This window comes from Salvelinus alpinus, chromosome 14 (assembly GCF_045679555.1).
Source record: "Salvelinus alpinus chromosome 14, SLU_Salpinus.1, whole genome shotgun sequence".
In the NCBI taxonomy this organism is placed as follows: Eukaryota; Metazoa; Chordata; class Actinopteri; order Salmoniformes; family Salmonidae; genus Salvelinus; species Salvelinus alpinus.
The window spans coordinates 40,451,416-40,474,101 of record NC_092099.1 but is presented as its reverse complement, the minus strand read 5'-3'; the positions used below and the strand labels follow the sequence as shown (position 1 = coordinate 40,474,101).

General features: G+C 42.7%; 1 protein-coding gene across 1 annotated transcript in view; it reads left to right on the top strand.

Moving 5' to 3' along the window:
- The window catches only part of LOC139538915 (low-density lipoprotein receptor-related protein 1B-like), a 555,698-nt gene that overhangs the window by 267,516 nt on the left and 265,496 nt on the right, over positions 1-22,686 (top strand). Inside the window, exons 5-9 of the mRNA XM_071341488.1 lie at positions 3,019-3,276; positions 3,850-4,012; positions 19,453-19,675; positions 21,339-21,528; positions 21,800-21,943. Coding sequence (XP_071197589.1) covers positions 3,019-3,276; positions 3,850-4,012; positions 19,453-19,675; positions 21,339-21,528; positions 21,800-21,943 — 978 coding nt within the window. The remainder of the gene's footprint in view (positions 1-3,018; positions 3,277-3,849; positions 4,013-19,452; positions 19,676-21,338; positions 21,529-21,799; positions 21,944-22,686) is intronic.

The window sequence follows — 22,686 nt, the reverse complement described above, 5'->3', positions numbered from 1 at the left end:
GGCCGTCATTGAAAATAAGAATTTGTTCTTAACTGTCTTGCCTAGTAAAATAAAGGTCAAAAAATAAATATATATACAGTGGGGAGAACAAGTATTTGATACACTGCCGATTTTGCAGGTTTTCCTACTTACAAAGCATGTAGAGGTCTGTAATTTTTATCATAGGTACACTTCAACTATGAGAGACGGAATCTAAAACAAAAATCCAGAAAATCACATTGTATGATTTTTAAGTAATTAATTTGCATTTTATTGCATGACATAAGTATTTGATACATCAGAAAAGCAGAACTTAATATTTGGTACAGAAACCTTTGTTTGCAATTACAGAGATCCTACGTTTCCTGTAGTTCTTGACCAGGTTTGCACACACTCCAGCAGGGATTTTGGCCCACTCCTCCATACAGACCTTCTCCAGATCCTTCAGGTTTCGGGGCTGTCGCTGGGCAATACGGACTTTCAGCTCCCTCCAAAGATTTTCTATTGGGTTCAGGTCTGGAGACTGGCTAGGCCACTGCAGGACCTTGAGATGCTTCTTACGGAGCCACTCCTTAGTAGCCCTGGCTGTGTGTTTTGGGTCGTTGTCATGCTGGAAGACCCAGCCACGACCCATCTTCAATGCTCTTACTGAGGGAAGGAGGTTGTTGGCCAAGATCTCGCGATACATGGCCCCATCCATCCTCCCCTCAATACGGTGCAGTCGTCCTGTCCCCTTTGCAGAAAAGCATCCCCAAAGAATGATGTTTCCACCTCCATGCTTCACGGTTGGGATGGTGTTCTTGGGGTTGTACTCATCCTTCTTCTTCCTCCAAACACGGCGAGTGGAGTTTAGACCAAAAAGCTCTATTTTTGTCTCATCAGACCACATGACCTTCTCCCATTCCTCCTCTGGATCATCCAGATGTTCATTGGCAAACTTCTGACGGGCCTGGACATGCGCTGGCTTGAGCAGGGGGACCTTGCGTGCGCTGCAGGATTTTAATCCATGACGGTGTAGTGTGTTACTAATGGTTTTCTTTGAGACTGTGGTCCCAGTTCTCTTCAGGTCATTGACCAGGTCCTGCAGTGTAGTTCTGGGCTGATCCCTCACCTTCCTCATGATCATTGATGCCCCCCCGAGGTGAGATCTTGCATGGAGCCCCAGACTGAGGGTGATTGACCGTCATCTTGAACTTCTTCCATTTTCTAATAATTGGGCCAACAGTTGTTGCCTTCTCACTAAGCTGCTTGCCTATTGTCCTGTAGCCCATCCCAGCCTTGTGCAGGTCTACAATTTTATCCCTGATGTCCTTACACAGCTCTCTGGTCTTGGCCATTGTGGAGAGGTTGGAGTCTGTTTGATTGAGTGTGTGGACAGGTGTCTTTTATACAGGTAACGAGTTCAAACAGGTGCAGTTAATACAGGTAATTAGTGGAGAACAGGAGGGCTTCTTAAAGAAAAACTAACAGGTCTGTGAGAGCCGGAATTCTTACCGGTTGGTAGGTGATCAAATACTTATGTCATGCAATAAAATGCAAATTAATTACTTAAAAATCATACAATGTGATTTTCTGGATTTTTGTTTTAGATTCCGTCTCTCACAGTTGAAGTGTACCTATGATAAAAATTACAGACCTCTACATGCTTTGTAAGTAGGAAAACCTGCAAAATCGGCAGTGTATCAAATACTTGTTCTCCCCACTGTATATGGTAATTGTTTGACCCTTGTGGTACAGTAGAGATATGTAGAGTTGAATGACAGCTACAGTTTTGCATTCAAGAGAACAATGTCTCTATCAGAGAGCTTGGCTGTGCCCAAAATGGCACCCTATTCCCTTATGGGCTCTGGTCAAATGTAATGCATTACACTACATAGAGAATAGAGTGCCATTTGGGACGCAGTCAATGTGCTCGTATGAGAGAACCAAAGCCCCATCCATGCTGTGGTAGTATCTCAGGGTATATTATCTAGCTCCTAAAGGTTGACTTAGAGGGATCAGGGTAAAGAAAAGTGCTTTTCACAGTGGACACACTAATTTATTGCCCATATTAGGAGAGCCAGCTCTGACTTGAACTTGTGACGGGGATCAGTGGGAATCAATTAATCAAAATGTGTTTATAAAGCCCCTTTTACATCAGCAGCTGTCACAAAGTGCAGAAACCCAGCCTAAGACCCCAAGACTCCAAAGAACAAGCAATGCAGATGTAGAAGCACAGTGGCTAGGAAAAAATCCCTAGAAAGGCAGGAACCTAGGAAGAAATCTAGAGAGGAACCAGGCTCTGAGCTGTGGCCAGTCCTATACTGACTGTGCCAGCTGGAGATTATAAAGGTACATGGTCATTAAGGACAGATCGTTCTTCAAGAGATTCAAATGTACATAGATGACCAGCAGGGTCAAATAATCCCCGTGGTTATAGAGGGTGCAACAGGTCAGCATCGTAGCCAAGCATTCAGTGTTCGAGACAGCAGGTAAAGGAGAGAGAGAGAGAGAGAGAAAGAGAGAGAGGACATGTGGGGGGGGAACAAACACTGTCAGTTAGGCCTCAGAAGTGGGTTGTGTTAGCCTATCAGTCACTGGGCTAAATCCTCCTTCTGACACAAAGCTGGGGAAGGAGCTTGGACTGTGGAACAAAACGTCTTCCTCCAATTTTCATTGGAAAACAAAGTTAGTTTGCTCATGTATAGAGAAAACAGCTGGTAAATGACTTTCATTTAGATATACTTTCCCAGCTCATCTACGACAATAATGGACATAGGGGTGTATTGGTTAGAGGAGGAGATAACAGCTGTATACAAAATTGTAATTGCAATAGTTGTTTTATTGAATGTGATGTAGTTTTGATGTAGCTTTGATGTTCCTTCAGGAGTTTGTTCTGTTTAGTTATAAATTACAGAAATGTCTTGAAGAAAATCCACATTGTGTTTAATATCTTCTTAGTCCTCCTGGGTTGATACAGGCATTTTATATTCTTTGTGAAGGATTTCCACCATGTTGTTTTTCCCCAATTTCTCCAAATGTCTTTTTCTTGTGTTCCAGACCCTGGCGACTCTCCTCCAGCTCTACTGATTGGAAGGTCAGATTGCATAGCAACCACACGATTAAATGGATCTAGTCTACAGACCTTGAAACTGTTGGATGAAAATGGATCCCTTTCATTGGATTACAATTACCAGGAAAAGGAAGTGTGTTGGCTTCTTTCCTCAGACTCCTCCAGACGGCTACGCTGTGCTAAAATGAAGAATCTGAATGGATTTACAATGGAAATGGATATCAAAACAGTACAAAGTTTACAAAGTATGTCTTGCAGTGTGTCAAGTGGTCAAAAATATTCTCCAATTTACAATGATTGGCAACTATAGATTTCTTTTGCACACTCAGTCATGCCCCTTCAGAAAGCCTTAAAACGCTCCCGGTCTCTCTCTTTCTCTCCTTCTTCCTCTCTCTATGTCTCTCTCTTCTCAATGTCCATTTTCCTCCCCCTTCAAGCAACCACATGCACCCACAGCACTTAGGCCTGTATGTCTTCATATTTTCAAATCTATTTTTTCCCCCACTTACTTTCACAATGTAGGAAATGCCTACCCAATGCACTTCCCATGGTCACTCTGTTCTTCAGGGTCATTGTAGTGCTAATCTATCCTGCTAATAATTTAAGGAATACTTTTCACGCTCAGTATACCATCAATGTTAGATTCCTTCCTTACTTTGCATTCAGTTATATGTCTTTACCTTTAATGAATGACATGAATGTCCATAATAAAATGCTATCTAACATAATGGAAGATCAGCAGGTCTATACTCACAATATGTCCTTAATCAAAGAAAGTTTTGGTGGCAAGAATTTAATGACTTTGTTTTCATCCATAGATGTAGAACACATGACCATTGATTGGCTCACTGGAAACTTCTACTTTGTGGACCATGTAAGCGACAAGATATTTGTTTGCAGCCATGTTGGGGACACCTGCATCACCATCATAGATTTAGATCTGACCAATCCTAAAGGAATCGCTGTGGATCCTCTTATGGGGTAAGTTATCTTTGTATGTTTACTTTGACTGGCAATTACAAGTGTAACCTTTAGTATCCCTCAAGTCCATTGGCTCCATCTATCGTCACAGATCTTGTCACGTACCCATGGTATGCATTTTTTTGTGTCCATTTAACTTGACATTGGCTGGTAAAATCAATTGGCTAATATTCAATCAAGTGCACGGAGTGGTTTTCCGAATAGTGCTTCCAGAAATGTGTTTTCCATGGTAGCACATCACAGATGGGGGTAGTAAACACTTCAAAACTGCCACTTCTGAAAAACCATTCCAGAAACACAGTGCAGTATCTTCAGTTGATTGAATAAAGGCTTTCTCAGAATGTTAAGCCTTTAAAACCTTGTGCCTACCATACCATTTAACAATATGCAAGATCGCCTGTCCTTACACAATGCAGATATTGCTTTCCTTTCGGAGCATGTCTAGCTGTGTAAATGCTGGGGAGCCAATGCTCCAGACAGCTTCCACTGTCACTAGGTTTCATCAGTATTTACTGATTCCCCCTCACATCCCCCTGTATAAAACTCCCCTGCAGGACCCTCTCTGTTTGAGCATTTTTGGTTATGTCACCACCATAAGTACCCAAGCCACTGTGGGGGAGACAAAATGGCTGTCTGAAAACCGTGCTTCAAACGGAGGAGGAAGGGGGGGGGGGGGTTATGGAAAGGGGGGGTGTTATGGAGGTCTGATTATATTATTCCAGTTATCAGCAGCTAAAAGGATTTCTGTTGTGTTGTAAGATTCCCAGGGAGAAGGAACACAGGAGCTCAACAGAGAGAGAGAGAGAGAGGGTCAGACCCATTATTTTCATGAGGGTACAAGGACAGGCAGTAGACATGAATTCAGAACAGCTGTTTAATGAGAAACCTTTCTCTGAGAGATGCTGTATCTTAGCACCAGGGCTCTTGGTGGAGCAAAGGCCATTTACAGTGCAAACAACACCAGAATGAGAGCATCGGAACTTCTCTTCTCGATGTGTGTTATTTGGCAGTTATATACTAACCCAGGCCCGGCATTACCGTACCTCCTTGCCTGTTCAAATAAAATATTGAAATATTGATAATTTATTAGACCGAGACGCACGTCGTCAGGAAGACGGATCAATCTCACTTAAAACATCTGAAACAGCGCTCCTCTGTCTCAGTATGTGTAGACCATGTATCTGATGCTGTCTGGACCAAATGTCATACTATTTCTGGCCAGACAGCATCAGATACATGGGCTACATATAGAGGGGCACTGTTTCGCTCACTCAGATTCTTTCTCCAGTGATATATTTTCAGCAGAGTGGAAGAGGCGAAGAGAGAGGGCTCACTTTCGCCAAAATCTGTCTAGAATAAGCCCAATGCATTTCTATGGGAATAGTATGCAGACCTAAACTTGTCGCCTACCTTCCCACCTTTGGGACAAAGGCTCCCATTGTTAGGGCGGAGACATGAGCATCTTGCCATTATGGATAAAAAAGCTAGAAAATTATATATCATACAATGTCGTTGAGGAACAATGGGAAAGTAATTCTGTTTTGAAAGTTTGCGAATGAAAGTTCCTCAGTATTTGATTTTTTTTTTTCAACACTCCCGGCCTCGATAATCACCAAGCCAAATATCAAGAGCAAAATATCATGATCTGATGATCCCATATATATAGTGGAAACGTGATAAAAAACAGCTGTCTGTCCCAAGCTCACTGGCACAGGAAACTCTGAGAACCCAGAATAGGCTAGTTGATACAATGTTTAAAGTTCACTAATGACAGCTTCTGGCCGGACCCAGTGATGATTTGTTACAATGTTAAACTTCACTAGCAATAGTTCAAGACAGATAGAAAGGGAGGCAGACAGGCGGCGTAGAGAGAATAATGTGATTGAAAGAACCAGAATTTTCGTCAGGATATTTTCGACAATTTTTATTTGTCGGCTTATGCATTATACTTAGTTGACGATGAACGTTATAGGCCTACTGCTGCATTGGCCTATAGGCTATCTCTGAGTTCTATGCTCTCATTTCTTTAGCTGTCAATGGACCACACAGTGAATCAATGTTTCCATATTGCAGAGGCTGGTGCTCTTGCCATATTTTAATTTTAACATTTAGATTTGTATCATTTAACTTAAAATTTTATCATTTAACTTAAAACTGGCACACAGATCGGTAGAAATGATAGGATAAATTGTAACCCCAAATTTGAAACTCTTTACTATTACACCCATTCAAAAATGGTGAATGCACAAGCACGTGCACACATAGGAGGTCCCGTGAAAAAACAGCCTTGCCTATGGAAATGAAAGGCCCGTCCAGCTTATTCATTCTGGCGCCGGGTCTGTACTAATCTCTATTATACATGGCCCCTTAAAGCTAATATGTATTTTTAACTAATTTAAAGAATAAAACCTTTACAGTACTTTTCCTCAGCTAAACCTCAGCATCCAGATTATTTAACGTAACTTCAGATGCATGCTTCTGGTTCTCAATATAACTCCTGTATCTCTAAATAATGCAGCGTCTACTCTGCACAGCAAAATGATTCCTGTGAAGTGAACATTTTTATTGATACAAGGATTTTAGATTGGTTTCTCACATCCTCGCAATGAATTCCCCACCTAATTCCCCAAAACACTTCCTTCCTATGAAATGTCTCTGTGTTGTTTTGCTAAAAGCAATGCGGCTTGTCTCTTATGATTCACTGTGAATCTATGCAGCGTGTTGCTGTGACTGTGTTTGCATGGAGAATGACAAACATTACCTTTTAACTTCATGAAAATAGAATGAAATTACTCCCAGGACAAACATGCCTGTTTACTTTACATGTAAAAACATTAGTTGTTGAAAAGTTAGTCACTTACACACACACACACCAACACATACACACACACACGTGCATACATGATGTGACGTGGTGTGTGTTTTGAGGGATAATGGTGTAGGAGGAGAGTGCATGTGCAGGCCCCTCCGGGAGCAGGGAGCTTGGCATGAATTCTGCCAGCTAGATTGGTTATCAGGAGGAAGCGTTTTTCTGGTCTCGTCTTCCTCTAATTGGTGAGACATAGCTATAGTTGTTTCTAGTGAGAGAGAGAGCCTGGGGCAATGGAGTGAAAACAAAAATAAATTGGGGAGGTTGGTGATAGCAGCAAAGCATGAGGAGCAATGTTAACGGAATATGTTCTGACACCACCCTACATTTTATTTTGCTGTTGTTTAGATTTTTTATTTCTATTTTATGAAAAGGAATGCTATTCTTTTACTTTTTGCCTCTGGAAAGCTTTGATGGATATGGTATAGTCTATTCTTCCCACTGTTAAAATTATCTTTGAAAAGGAATTGAAATGAGAGTGAACTTCGTTTCATCTTGCCTGTGGTAGTTTTAGTTACACTCTTACTTCCCAAACAAATAATGTTGACTGAGGGGGCATATTTTTCCATCATCATATTTTGATGGGAGAATGGATTTTGATTAGGCTAAAAGCAAAAACCAAAATAACAACAATGTTTATTAGTTTAGTCAGGCCTAGAGTTCCTTTCCCATTTGATTGTAGAACATACATACAGTACTTTAAACCCCTCTAAACCCTTTGATAAATAAATCCTCAACAATATGAAACCGAGTGAGCTCTCTCGGCATATGATGTTATAGGTTCTCTGCAGTGCAGGCCTCAAATCAAATCAAATCAAATTGTATTGGTATCATACACATGGTTAGCAGATGTTAATGTGAGTGTAGCGAAATGCTTGTGCTTCTATTTACAACAGTGCAGTAATATCTAACTAGTAATCTAACAATTCCCCAACAACTACCTAATACACACAAATCTAAAGGGGTGAATGAGAATATGTTTTTTTTTATTTTTTTTTAAATCTTTATTTTAATAGGGAAAAACAGACTGAGACCTGGATCTCTTTTATGGCTGTGCCCTGTGTAAACATGTTGACATGTACAGTTTTAGACATACAGACAAGAACATTTCAAAACATATACAATTCAACAGAAACAATCACAGACAACATCATATTGATCCTCCATAAGCATTTTAAAATGGGCAAGGGACACCAGAGTGTCTAACTTAAGTTGGATCTGCAGTTTGTTCCATGAATAAGGTGCAAAGGAACTGAAGGCAGTCCTACCCAACTCTGTGGAGACCGCAGGAGTCTCTAATGTAATCCACATCTGTGATCTGGTTTTAAAATTTGTACATCTTGTGGAAATTAATGATGATATATATGGAGGTAGTTTTAAAAGAAGTGCTTTATAAATAAACAAGAGAGCATGTTGCTCTCGCCTCACAGATAGAGAGACCCAACCCACATGTTGATATAGGATACAGTGATGAGTTCTGTAACTATCACCCGTGATAAACCTGAGTGCACAATGGTAAATAGCATCCAGTGGTTTTAATGTGTTTGCCGATGCATGCATATAGATAATATCACCATAATCTAAAACGGACATAAAAGTAGCCTGCACAATTTTTTTCCTATTTACAGAGGACAGACAAGCCCTGTTTCTGTAAAGGAATCCTATCTTGAATTTGAGCTTTTTTCCCAATTCAGTAACATGTTTTTTAAAAGAAAGCCTATCATCTAACCATACCCCTAAGTATTTATATGCAGAGACCTTATTGATTTGAGTACCATCCAAGCTAGTGATTACAAACGTGTTTCTAACTGAGAGTTTAGACCTAGAAAAAAACATGACATTTGTTTTCTTAGCGTTTAAAACAAGTTTAAGCTGTAAAAGAGACCCATATAAGTATATGGATGAGCGATGGCCGAGCGGCGTAGGCAAGGTGCAGTAGATGGTATAAAATACAGTATATACATGTGATATGGGTAATGTAAGATATGTAATCATTATTAAAATGGCATTATTTAAAGTGGCATTGTTTAAAGTGTCTAGTGATCCATTTATTAAAGTGTCCAGTAATTGGGTCTCAATGTAGGCAGCAGCCTCTCTGAGTTAGGGATTGCTGTTTAGCAGTCTGATGGCCTTGAGATAGAAGCTATTTTTCAATCTTTCGGTTCCAGCTTTGATGCACTCTCTCGGTCCCAGCTTTTGATGCGCCTTCTGGATGATAACGGTGTGAACAGGAAGTGGCTCGGGTGGTTGTTGTCCTTGATGATCTTTTTGGACTTCCTGTGACATCAGGTGCTGTAGGTGTCATGAAGAGCAGGTAGTTTTCCCCCGGTGTTACATAGTGCAGGTCGCACCACCTTCTACAGTGCCTTGCAGTTGAGTGCAGTGCAGTTGCCATACCAGGCGGTGACAGGATGCCCTCGATTGTGCATCTGTAAAAGTTTGTCAGGGTTTTGGGTGACAAGCCAAATTTCTTCAGCCTTCTGAGGTTGAAGAGGTGCTGTTGTGCCTTCTTCGCCACACTGTCTGTGTGGGTGAACCATTTAAGTTTGCCGGTGATGTGTACGCCTTCTCCACTGCTGTCGATCATCTCCTTTGTTTCGTTGACGTTGAGTGAGAGGTTGTTTTCCTGACACCACACTCCGAGGGCCCTCACCTCCTCCCTGTAGGCTGTCTCGTCGTTGTTGGTGATCAAGCCCACTACTGTTGTGTCGTCTGCAAACTTGATGGTTGAGTTGGAGGCGTGCATGGCCACGCAGTCGTGGGTGAACAGGGAATACAGGGGAGGGCTGAGCACACACCCTTGTGGGGCCCCAGTGTTGAGGGCCAGCGAAGTGGAGATGTTGTTTCCTACCTTCACCACCAGGGGCGGCCCGTCAGAAAGTCCAGGACCCAATTGCACAGGGAGGGGTTGAGACCGAGGGCCTCCAGCTTGATGATGAGCTTGGAGGTTACTAGGATGTTGAATGCTTAGCTGTAGTCAATGAACAGCATTCTTATATAGGTATTATTTTTGTGCAAATGGGATAGGGCAGTGTGCAGTGTGATGCCGATTGCGTCATCTGTGGACCTGTTATAGCGGTATGCGAACTGAAGTGGGTAAGGTGGAGGTGATATGATCCTTGACTGGTCTCTCAAAGCACTTCATGATGACAGAAGTGAGTGCTACGGGGTGATAGTAATTTAGTTGAGTTTTCTTTGCCTTCTTGGGTACAGGAACCATGGTAGCCATCTTGAAGCATGTGGGGACAACAGACTGGGATAAGGAGCGATTAAATGTCCGTAAACACACCAGCCAGCTGGTCTGCGCATGCACTGAGGACACGGCTAGGGATGCCGTCCGGGCCAGCAGCCTTGTGAGGGTTAACAAGTTTAAAAGTTTTACTCACATCAGCCACGGAGAATGAGAGGCAGTCTTTGTTAGCGAGCCGCGATGGTTTCACTGTATTATCCTCAAAGTGGGCAAAGAAGGTGTTTAGTTTGTCTGGAAGCGTGACGTCTGTGTCCGTGACATGGCTGTTTTTGTTTTTTTGCCCATGATTTCCTGTAGACCCTGCCACATACGTCACGTGTCTGAGCCATTGAATTGTGACTCCACCTTGTCCCTCTACTGGCATTTCACTTGTTTAATTGCCTTGTGGATGGAATAACTACACTGTTTATATTCAGCCATATTTCCAGACCTCCTTCCATGGTTAAATGCGGTGGACGCGCTTTCAGTTTTGCACGAATGCCGCCATCCATCCATTGTTTCTGGTTAGGGTAGGTCTCCATGTTAGGATTGAGGGGGTGAGGAATTGGATGATTGGATAGAAACACTTCTGATTTGGAGATGTGGAGAGTAGTCGCACTGTTATCTTTTCATTTGAATTATGTCACCGAAATCACAAAATGAATGCAGATTCAGCTTCTCTTTTCAGTCCCTATATCTACACCATCTTTCATGGTTATTTAATCTAATGGACAAAAATACAAAAGCATCAATACTTTGAGATATTATGTGTATAATGTGCTGGTAGTCATTGTCTGTTTGATGGAGGTCATGGTACAACTCAAATGTCACCTCGTTATGTTTTCAATAATTTTTTTAAGAAAGTAGTATTTAATAGAGAGAATGTATCACCTCACTTTCACATGCAACATGCAACAACTGGTGTTCATAAATATAGTCACTGTATTTTTATGGAAGAAAGGATTTGTGGAGATGTGCACTTTGTCTCTTTTGAGGAACAACTGCACAAAGAGGAGCCCTGGAGGTTTTGCCCAACTGTTCTATGGACTAGACAAATGTGTCCTTGTGCAGATATAGTAGTATAATATGTATTGTAAGTGTAGCGGTATAAAAAGGGCCAATGAAAGGCATGCCAATGTCATTTATTGTAGGATGCATGAACCTAAAACGTTTTGAAAGACGTTCTAAAAAACTACTGTAAAAGGTAACAAGATATATTTACAAAGGAGAAGAAAAATAGACTTCAGATAGGACGTGCAAAGACCATCATAGTTCATGAGCCAGGGAGGTCGGTTGGGCTCACATGGGCCAACGATGTCTCATAGTGATTTTCTTGAAGGTCTATTTTTATTTTTTTATTTTTTTATTTCACCTTTATTTAACCAGGTAGGCTAGTTGAGAACAAGTTCTCATTTGCAACTGCGACCTGGCCAAGATAAAGCATAGCAGTGTGAACAGACAACACAGAGTTACACATGGAGTAAACAATAAACAAGTCAGTAACATGGTAGAAAAAAAAGAGAATCTATATACAATGTGTGCAAAAGGCATGAGGTAGGCAATAAATCGAATAATTACAATTTAGCAGATTAACACTGGAGTGATAAATCATCAGATGATCATGTGCAAGAAGAGATACTGGTGTGCAAAAGAGCAGAAAAGTAAATAAATAAAAGCAGTATGGGGGGTGAGGTAGGTAAATTGGGTGGGTAGTTTACAGATGGACTATGTACAGCTGCAGCGATCGGTTAGCTGCTCGGATAGCAGATTTTTAAAGTTGTTGAGGGAGATAAAAGTCTCCAACTTCAGAGATTTTTGCAATTCGTTCCAGTCGCAGGCAGCAGAGAACTGGAAGGAAAGGCGTCCAAATGAGGTTTTAGCTTTAGGGATGATCAGTGAGATACACCTGCTGGAGCGCGTGCTGCGGGTGGGTGTAGCCATCGTGACCAGTGAACTGAGATAAGGCGGCACTTTACCTAGCATAGCCTTGTAGATGACCTGGAGCCAGTGGGTCTGACGACGAACATGTAGCGAGGGCCAGCCGACTAGGGCATACAGGTCGCAGTGGTGGGTCGTATAAGGTGCTTTAGTAACAAAACGAATGGCACTGTGATAAACTGCATCCAGTTTGCTGAGTAGAGTGTTGGAAGCTATTTTGTAGATGACATCGCCGAAGTCGAGGATCGGTAGGATAGTCAGTTTTACTAGGGTAAGTTTGGCGGCGTGAGTGAAGGAGGCTTTGTTGCGGAATAGAAAGCCGATTCTTGATTTGATTTTGGATTGGAGATGTTTGATATGAGTCTGGAAGGAGAGTTTGCAGTCTAGCCAGACACCTAGGTACTTATAGATGTCCACATATTCTAGGTCGGAACCGTCCAGGGTGGTGATGCTAGTCGGGCGTGCGGGTGCAGGCAGCGAACGGTTGAAAAGCATGCATTTGGTTTTACTAGCGTTTAAGAGCAGTTGGAGGCCACGGAAGGAGTGTTGTATGGCATTGAAGCTCGTTTGGAGGTTAGATAGCACAGTGTCCAAGGAAGGGCCGGAAGTATATAGAATGGTGTCGTCTGCGTAGAGGTGGATCAGGGAATCGCCCGCAGCAAGAGCAACATCATTGATGTATACAGAGAAAAGAGTCGGCCCGAGAATTGAACCCTGTGGTACCCCCATAGAGACTGCCAGAGGACCGGACAACATGCCCTCCGATTTGACACACTGAACTCTGTCTGCAAAGTAGTTGGTGAACCAGGCAAGGCAGTCATTAGAAAAACCGAGGCTACTGAGTCTGCCGATAAGAATATGGTGATTGACAGAGTCGAAAGCCTTGGCCAGGTCGATGAAGACGGCTGCACAGTAATGTCTTTTATCGATGGCGGTTATGATATCGTTTAGTACCTTGAGCGTGGCTGAGGTGCACCCGTGACCGGCTCGGAAACCGGATTGCACAGCGGAGAAGGTACGGTGGGATTCGAGATGGTCAGTGATCTGTTTGTTGACTTGGCTTTCGAAGACCTTAGATAGGCAGGGCAGGATGGATATAGGTCTGTAACAGTTTGGGTCCAGGGTGTCTCCCCCTTTGAAGAGGGGGATGACCGCGGCAGCTTTCCAATCCTTGGGGATCTCAGATGATACGAAGGAGAGGTTGAACAGGCTGGTAATAGGGGGTGCGACAATGGCGGCGGACAGTTTCAGAAATAGGGGGTCCAGATTGTCAAGCCCAGCTGATTTGTATGGGTCCAGGTTTTCCAGCTCTTTCAGAACATCTGCTATCTGGATTTGGGTAAAGGAGAAGCTGGGGAGGCTTGGGCGAGTAGCAGCGGGGGGGGGCGGGGCTGTTGGCCAAGGTTGGAGTCGCCAGGAGGAAGGCATGGCCAGCCATTGAGAAATGCTTGTTGAAGTCTTCGATTATCACGGATTTATCGGTGGTGACCGTGTTACCTAGCCTCAGTGCAGTGGGCAGCTGGGAGGAGGTGCTCTTGTTCTCCATGGACTTTACAGTATCCCAGAACTTTTTGGAGTTAGAGCTACAGGATGCGAATTTCTGCTTGAAAAAGCTGGCCTTTGCTTTCCTGACTGACTGCGTGTATTGGTTCCTGACTTCCCTGAACAGTTGCATATCGCGGGGGCTCTTCGATGCTATTGCAGTTCGCCACAGGATGTTTTTGTGCTGGTCGAGGGCAGTCAGGTCTGGAGTGAACCAAGGGCTATATCTGTTCTTGGTTCTGCATTTTTTGAACGGAGCATGCTTGTCTAATATGGTGAGGAAGTAACATTTAAAGAATGACCAGGCATCCTCAACTGACGGGATGAGGTCAATATCCTTCCAGGGTACCCGGGCCAGGTCGATTAGAAAGGCCTGCTCGCAGAAGTGTTTTAGGGAGCGTTTGACAGTGATGAGGGGTGGTCGTTTGACCGCGGACCCGTGGCGGATACAGGCAATGAGGCAGTGATCGCTGAGATCTTGATTGAAGACAGCAGAGGTGTATTTGGAGGGCAGGTTGGTCAGGATAATGTCTATTAGGGTGCCCATGTTTACGGATTTAGGGTTGTACCTGGTGGGTTCCTTGATGATTTGTGTGAGATTGAGGGCATCAAGCTTGGATTGTAGGACTGCCGGGGTGTTAAGCATATCCCAGTTTAGGTCACCTAACAGAACAAACTCTGAAGCTAGATGGGGAGCGATCAATTCACAGATGGTGTCCAGGGCACAGCTGGGAGCTGAGGGGGGTCGGTAGCAGGCGGCAACAGTGAGAGACTTATTTCTGGAAAGATTAATTTTTAAAATTAGAAGTTCGAACTGTTTGGGCATAGACCTGGAAAGTATGACAGAACTTTGCAGGCTATCTCTGCAGTAGATTGCAACTCCTCCCCCTTTGGCAGTTCTATCTTGACGGAAAGTGTTATAGTTGGGTATGGAAATCTCAGAATTTTTGGTGGCCTTCCTAAGCCAGGATTCGGACACGGCAAGGACATCAGGATTGGCAGAGTGTGCTAAAGCGGTGAGTAAGGCAAACTTAGGGAGGAGGCTTCTGATGTTGACATGCATGAGGCCAAGGCTTTTTCGATCACAGAAGTCAACAAATAAGGGTGACTGGGGACATGCAGGGCCTGGGTTTACCTCCACATCACCCGAGGAACAGAGGAGTAGTAGGATGAGGGTGCGGCTAAAGGCTATCAAAACTGGTCGCCTAGAGCGTTGGGGACAAAGAATAAAAGGAGCAGATTTATGGGCGTGGTAGAATAGATTCTGGGCATAATGTGCAGACAAGGGTATGGTGGGGCGCGGGTACAGCGGAGGCAAGCCCAGGCACTGGGTGATGATAAGAGAGGTTGTATCTCTGGACATGCTGGTCTCAATGGGTGAGGTCACCGCATGTGTGGGGGGTGGGACAAAGGAGGTAACAGAGGTACGGAGAGTGGAACTACAGGGTCCATTGCAAACCAAAACAATGATAATGATAACTAGCCTGAACAACAGTATGCAAGGCATATTGATATTTGAGAGAGACATACAATAAGGCATAAAGTGATTGCAGGTCTTGATTGGGAGAGCTAGCTAAAACAACAGGTAAGATAACAGCAGCAATAACAGGGTGCTAGTCTAACACAGCAACAACAGGTAAAAATGGCGACGACTAGGCAGAGAGGGTCGGATTAACTACACACAGATCCTGAGTTAAAGCACAGAGCCGACAGATAAAACACAAATAAACAGAATGGAGTACCGTGAATTAATGGACAGTCAAGCATGCATCAGCTATGTAGCCAAGCTATGTCCCTACAGTTGGAAAATGTGTGATAGCAGTGGAGCAATGGCAGCTTTTCCTGTGTTATCTTTCATCCCTCCATCCCATAACTTTTCCCGATATGACAAACAATGTCAGTATACAACAAGTTATTGTTCACAGTGTACCTCTAGGTACATATCAGAATGACCTGTATAAATTGCTTAAGAGGAAAACCTGATACATGTTAATCTTTGTTTTACCAGTGGTTCTGAAAGGTCATGAAATTACCTTTCAAATGATACATAATATAACCAACTGAAATCACTAGCTACAACTATTGCTAAAAAATAGCCCATATTGTGCCATCGACATTAGAATGTTGGAAGCTTAGAAATATAATTCCATGTAGTGGGGCAGCTATGTTTTTTAATAGTAACTTTGGTGATAGAGGAACCACATTTATCACACTCACTGCTAGAGCAGGGTTTTAATATTTGTAGATACAGGGCATTCACAGGTTTCACGAAAGCCTTTTTCCAACATGGTTGCCAAAAAACACAATGGGGTCTTATTGGATGAATTTCGCATGACCATACCTCTACGATTTCCCTTCACTGTAACTAAGGAGCCTAGCCCGAACCATGAAAAACAGCCCCAGACCATTATTCCTCCACCAAATTTTTAAATTGGCACCATGCATTGGGGCAGGTAGCGTTCTCCTGGCATCCGTCAAAACCCAGATTCGTCCATCGGACTGCCAGATGGTGAAGCGTGATTCATCACTCCAGAGGATGTGTTTTCACTGCTCCAGAATCCAATGGTGATGAGCTTCATACCACTCCAGTTGACGCTTAGCATTGTGCATGGTGATCATGTGCTTGACGGCGGCTCCTCGGCCATGGATACCCATTTCATGAAGCTCCCAACAAACAGTTATTGTGCTGATGTTGCTTCCAGAGACAGTTTGGAACTCGATAGTGAGTTTTGCAGGTACGAATTATACACGCTACTCGCTCCAGCACTCAGCGGTCCCGTTCTGTGAGTTTGTGTGGCCTACCACTTTGCGGCTGAGCTGTTGTTGCTCCTAGATGTTTCCACTTCACAATAACAGCACTTACAGTTGACCGGGGCAGCTCTAGCAGGGCAGAAATTTGAGGAACTGATTTGCCACCTTGAAAGTCACTGAGGTCTTCAGTAAGGCCATTCTACTGCCAATGTTTGTCTATGGAGATTTCATGTCTGTGTGCTCTATTTTATACACATGTCAGCAACGGGTGTGGCTGAAATAGCTGAATCCACTTATTTGAAGGGGGGTCCACATACTTTTGCATATATAGTGTATGTCAAGATGATAAATTATTCTCAGAATTGTGGTAAGAGTGTACCCAAAAATGTCAAAATCGCTCCTTTTTAAAGCAATTTATACAAGTAAATCTGATATGTACCCTAGAGGTCAAAGGTCAAAGGTCAAAGGTTCTGTCCAAAAATATATCTGGTGGATAGCTGTCATCTCAGCTTTCTAATGATATATAATTAAAGAGTATATGTGAGCAATTACTTATTATATACTGACATTGTTTGTCATAGGGTAAAATCCCTATGGGAAAAATGAATGGGATGGAGGGATGAAAAAAAGATTGATAACACAGAGAAAGCTACCATTGCTGCACTGATATCACACATTCTCCAACTCTGGGGACATAGTCCTTCAAGAAAATCACTATGAGACATTGTCGGCCTAAATTTGTGGGTCTGTCTCATGGACTGTCATGACCGTGGCGATGATTCCTTTTATACTGTTTATTATTTCATCTGTACTCCATCAGCAACAATCATTATCCCGGAAAGCCATCATTGCTTTGCCACGTGGAGGCTCATTTGTTTGAGGGAGTTGTTTCTCGCTGACAGAAGTTATTTTTCAGCCTAGCATGTATCTCTGGGTTCAAAGGTCACCCCTATCTCTCCCTTGACTTAACTTGTATAGATTAAGTGGGTTCTCTGGCTCCAGCACCTCTCAGCTCTCTAACTGTCTTTCTCTCTCGTGATGGTCTGATGCTGCTCTGGTCTGGTTCTCTGTCTCAGAGAGCCAACATGACACCATTAGCAAGGCATGTTACAACCATAACCATTAGCAAGGCATGTTTCAACCATAACCATTAATCCTATTTCGCAACAAAGCATCCTTGACTCATGCTGCCAAATATACCCTCGTAAAACTGACTATCCTACCGATCCTCGACTTCAGCGATATCATTTACAACATAGCCTCCAACACTCTACTCAACAAACTGGATGCAGTCTATCACCTTTTTGTCACCAAAGCCCCATATACTACCCACCACTGCGACCTGTATGCTCTCGTTGGCTGGCCCTCGCTTCATACTCGTCACCAAACCCACTGGCTCCAGTTCATCTTCAAGTCTTTGCTAGGTAAAGCCCCGCCTTATCTCAGCTCACTGGTCACCATAGCAGCACCCACACGCTCCAGAAGGTATATTTCACTGGTCACCCCCAAAGCCAATTCCTACTTTGGCTGCCTTTCCTTCCAGTTCTCTGCTGCCAATGACTGGAACAAACTGCAAAAATCGCTGAAGCTGGAGACTCTTATCTCCCTCACTAACTTCAAGCACCAGCTGTCAGAGCAGCTCACAGATCATTGCACCTGAACATAGCCCATCAGTAAATAGCCCATCCAACTTCCTCATCCCCGTACTGTATTTATTTATTTATTTTGCTCCTTTGTACCCCAGTATCTCTACTTGCACATCATCTTCTGCACATCTATCACTCCAGTGTTTAATTGCTATATTGTAATTACCTCACCACTATGGCCTATTTTATTGCCTTACCTCCCTTATATTACCTCATTTGCACACACTGTATATATACTTTTTTCCCCTACTGTGTTATTGACTGTATGTTTGTTTATTCCATGTGTAACTCTGTGTTGTCGTATGTGTCGAATTGCTTTGCCTTATCTTGGCCAGTTCGCAGTTGTAAATGAGAACTTGTTCTCAACTAGCCTACCTGGTTAAATAAAGGTTAAATAAAATAAAATAAAAATAATTAATTAGCAAGACATGTTACAATCTTAACCATTAGAAAGGCATGTTACAATCTTAACCATTAGCAAGGCATGTTACAACCCTAACCATTAGCAAGGCATGATAGAAGCTACAAGGTAGCTCTTCCTGCATTCATATCAATGTAAAGGAGAAGAAACTGATGTTGTATCTTTCTTTAAGTATCTTTTATTCACCAGATTTGTGAATACATTTAGCCTTCCTTCTTTTAGTTAATTGGCAATGCACATTTAATGGTCAGTTTAAAGGAATAGCATTTCCATGTAGGTACTGTAGAAGAGGTGATTCCTGGAAAGAGCTGGCTATAGACTGCTAGCTTAACAGTAGGTACTCGTGGGGGGTAATTTTAGACAGCCATACAAAACTACAAAACCATACTGGCCCTGACACACCATTTTCTTCTCTGTACATGTAGGTAAAATCAGGAAATTAATAGTTACATTTATAAGACTTTCTTTTCATACCAAGCCTACAATTAAACCATTAGCAATGGGTTTCGTCAGGATTCTTCTTGTATCTGTTTTGAGTACTGTGTCCCTTTTTCTTATTGTCAACTCCTTCCATTTGTAAACCTGTAGGCTCTATACAGTCACTCCAGTTCATTTAGAACTGTCCTTGGTAGTTGGCTCTAACTTAGGTGCAGTAATTGTGTTCAAAAAGTGTTGTGGATATTTCTGAATCATTACCAATGTAGGCATGAATAACTATGGGCAATCATTGTGTTGGTGGATATGAGGATGACAATAGAAGGCAGAATACAGTATTCAGAAACCCTCAACAATGATTTACATTCAAGGGCTACCTAATGAGCTTATGTTAATAAACATATATTTACTGTTATTGCACTTCCTGGAACCTGTGTTCAATTGGTTAGTGTGTGGCACTAGTAACGCAAAGGTTACGGGTTCATGTCCTGCAGGGATCACATACACCTACTATGTATTCACTCACTGTGCTCTAAGTCACTTTGAATAAAAGTGTTTACTCAGTGGCATATTTCTACAAGTTTATTCATACACATTATCTTCTCGTAGGATGCTGTTCTTCACTGACTACGGAGACGTAGCCAAGGTGGAGCGCTGTAACATGGACGGCACCAACCGAACCAGGCTGGTGGATTACAAGACAGTGCAACCCACAGCCGTGGCCCTGGACCTGGCCAAGAAGCTGGTGTACTGGGCAGACGCCTACTTGGATTACATTGAAGTGGTGGATTACAACGGGAAAAACAGGCATGCAGTCATCCAGGGCAGTCAAGTGAGTGTCTAGCCTCATTGTGTTGTCGTCGTGGGGCTAAGCTGAGCTCTGCTTCTGATGATTGTCTTCTTGGGTTTACAGTTTACACGCCACGCAGGGAAATAAGTCTGAGGACATTTATATGAATTTTGAGAAGGGACAATCTGAGCTGTCCAGTGTGTGGGTCAGTTGTTAAGAGCGTTGCGCTAGCAATGCCACGGTCGTGGGTTCATTTTTTGCAAGGATCACTATCACGTACTAAGACAATACAAGAATGATAAAATCTTCCTCCTTGCAGACTATTAACTACAGCTTTCCAAAACTATACTTGCGACGGCAGGTCTGAGAGCAGTTCAGGGGGCATTTCAGGTGAAGTAATAAATGCCTTTCTTCTACCTACAAAATGAATTCTACCTTGCCCAAGTCACTGTAGAGCTTAAACATCCCAAATGTCACCCTCTTCCTTATATAGTGCACTACTTTTGATGAGAGCCTCTGGTCAACATTAGTACACTATTTAGGGAATGGTGTGCCAGGGATGCACCTAAGGTTGGATATCTCCTGAATATGGATGTCACTGCATGGTGATTAATCAGTGTAGATGAGCTTGAGAAGCTGTGATGAGGTCACTTACAAATGGCCCAAATTGTTAGTCCTTCTCCCTGTACTACACTTTGGAGATGGATAATTAGGGGAATGATATTATTCAAAAGGATGCCCCTTGAAAGCAACATACCGTAATGCGAGGGAGACTTATATTGTAGGCTACGATGGTGATGGAAGGAAAGAAGGAGGCCAGGGCGTATGAAATACTCCTCATTGTGTGTGCAGGTGTTCTTAGCATAATGATGCCTCTTTCTGTTCATAAATGAGTGACCTCAGTAGACCTCTGAGATGTTGCTCTGCATATCGTCTCCATGACAAATGAAAGACAGATTTTACTTTTTCTACTGGCATCGTAATCCATTTTTTAAATTCCACTTACATTTCAGCTCCAACACCACAGGGTTCATTTAACACAATACTAAAAATACAATACAATATGCAGGTTAAGTCATAGGTCTATAGTAATTGTGAATGCTATATGATAACCTGTGTAGAAATCACACAGCCTTGGATGAAATATTCGAAGCCAACTGTTTCAACATCATATTAAAAGAAACAATATGCAGGTCATCCTTGGGTGTATAGTGATTGTGAACAGAATATGAAAAACCTCTGTAGTTTATAGATCACACAGCCTTGAAATACACTGGAAATACACTGGCTGATATTAATATTCAAGCAAACTGTGTGTTTCTGAAGAACAAGATGATTCACTGATTTCCTGGTTGTGTTTTTTCTCCTGCCACATGTTTTGCCGCCCCAGGGTTGAGGTGAAGCCCAGTGGGTTAAGGCATACTTTCTGTGTACAATGATCACCCAACCCTGTCCTGTGTGTGTGTGTGTGTGTGTGTCTGGGGGGGGGGGGGGGGGGCATGCACATTGAAGGTGTCGGCTGGGTAAATGTAGCGTGTAGGGCATTATGCCCACTCCATGACCCTGTGATGGCTGGGGAATACACACACATCTCCTGTCTTCGATCCTGGAGCTCCCACAGTTGTGTTATAGATTAAAAGCTTTGTTATTTTTGCAGGGGTGGGGGTTCTGTTGCATGTCAATGCATTGTTCTGCTCTGTTTTAGGTGTCCTACATCCATGGATTAGCTGTCTTTGAGAACTACCTGTATGCCACTCATTCTGACCCCTCCAATGGGAATATCATGGACATCTTCAAGATTCATCGGTTTAATACCACAGAACCTAGGACACTAACCAGCCTGGGGAGTTCCAGAGGACCAATACGGGTTTACCACAGACTAACTCAGCCAAAAGGTAAAGGATATTTGGTCTCCAGCTGTAACATGTGCATGTATGCACAGTACTTGTAACGCACAAGCTCATGCAGATGTCTGCATCACTGTGACTTGATCCAGTCAGGGTACTGCAATGCATGCTGGTGTCAAATGTATCTGTAGCCTACATTTGAAAAACATGGTGTGAATATGAGAGAATTCTCCGTCATTTGATAAAGTACAGTTAAATGATTGTGTTGGAGCTGTGTTTAATGAGTCTAACAGACTTTTCTACTCCTCCTGTCCTCTAGTTAGGAGTCACGCGTGTGAGACGGACCCGTATGGAAAGCAAGGGGGATGCTCCCACATCTGTCTGCTGAGCGGTAGCTACAAGTCCAGGACGTGTCGATGTCGGACAGGCTTCAGTCTGGAGAGTGACGGACAGTCCTGCAAAAGTCAGTGTCACCTCTCTCCCTTCTTTCCTTGTGTCATAAACATGTAATCTGTCAGTGTCACCTCTCACCCTCATTTACTTGTCATAAACATGTCATCTGTCAGTGTCACGTCTCCCTCCTTTCCTTATGTCATGAACATGTTATCTGTCAGTGTCACATCAATCAATCAATCAATCAAATGTATATATAAAACCCTTTTTGCATCAGCCGATGTCACAAAGTGCTATACAGAAACCTAGCCTAAAACCCCAAACAGCAACATCTCTCCCTCCTTTCCTTATGTCATAAGCATGTAATAAATGTAGAAAATATATAATGTAGATTAAATAGTTCCCTAAAACTACAAAGTGTGTCGCGGAAGAACTGTAGAGGTGTCGCCAAAATGTAAAACAAATATATAATAATAATAACAATGATAATATTTTTGGTTAGGAACAAAAAATTAAGACTACAGATTAATGTATGGGAGAATATACAAACGTTTTTGAGAAAGATCATTTGAAAGACAACATTTTACAGAGTAAATGTATTTTTTGGTTTCTTTTCATTTTGATAAGATATGAAAATGCAATGAATTGAAGGTTATTTGTTGATGTAAAAATTAGATTTGGGGTGGGATAACAAGACATTCTCATGAAAGAAATTGGGTCAAATACAGATGTAGGATCTTAAATTGATCACCCTGTTGCAGGAGAATTTTCCTGCAATGCGGTAAATTTAAAACGTGTGCTAGTATTTTAGGT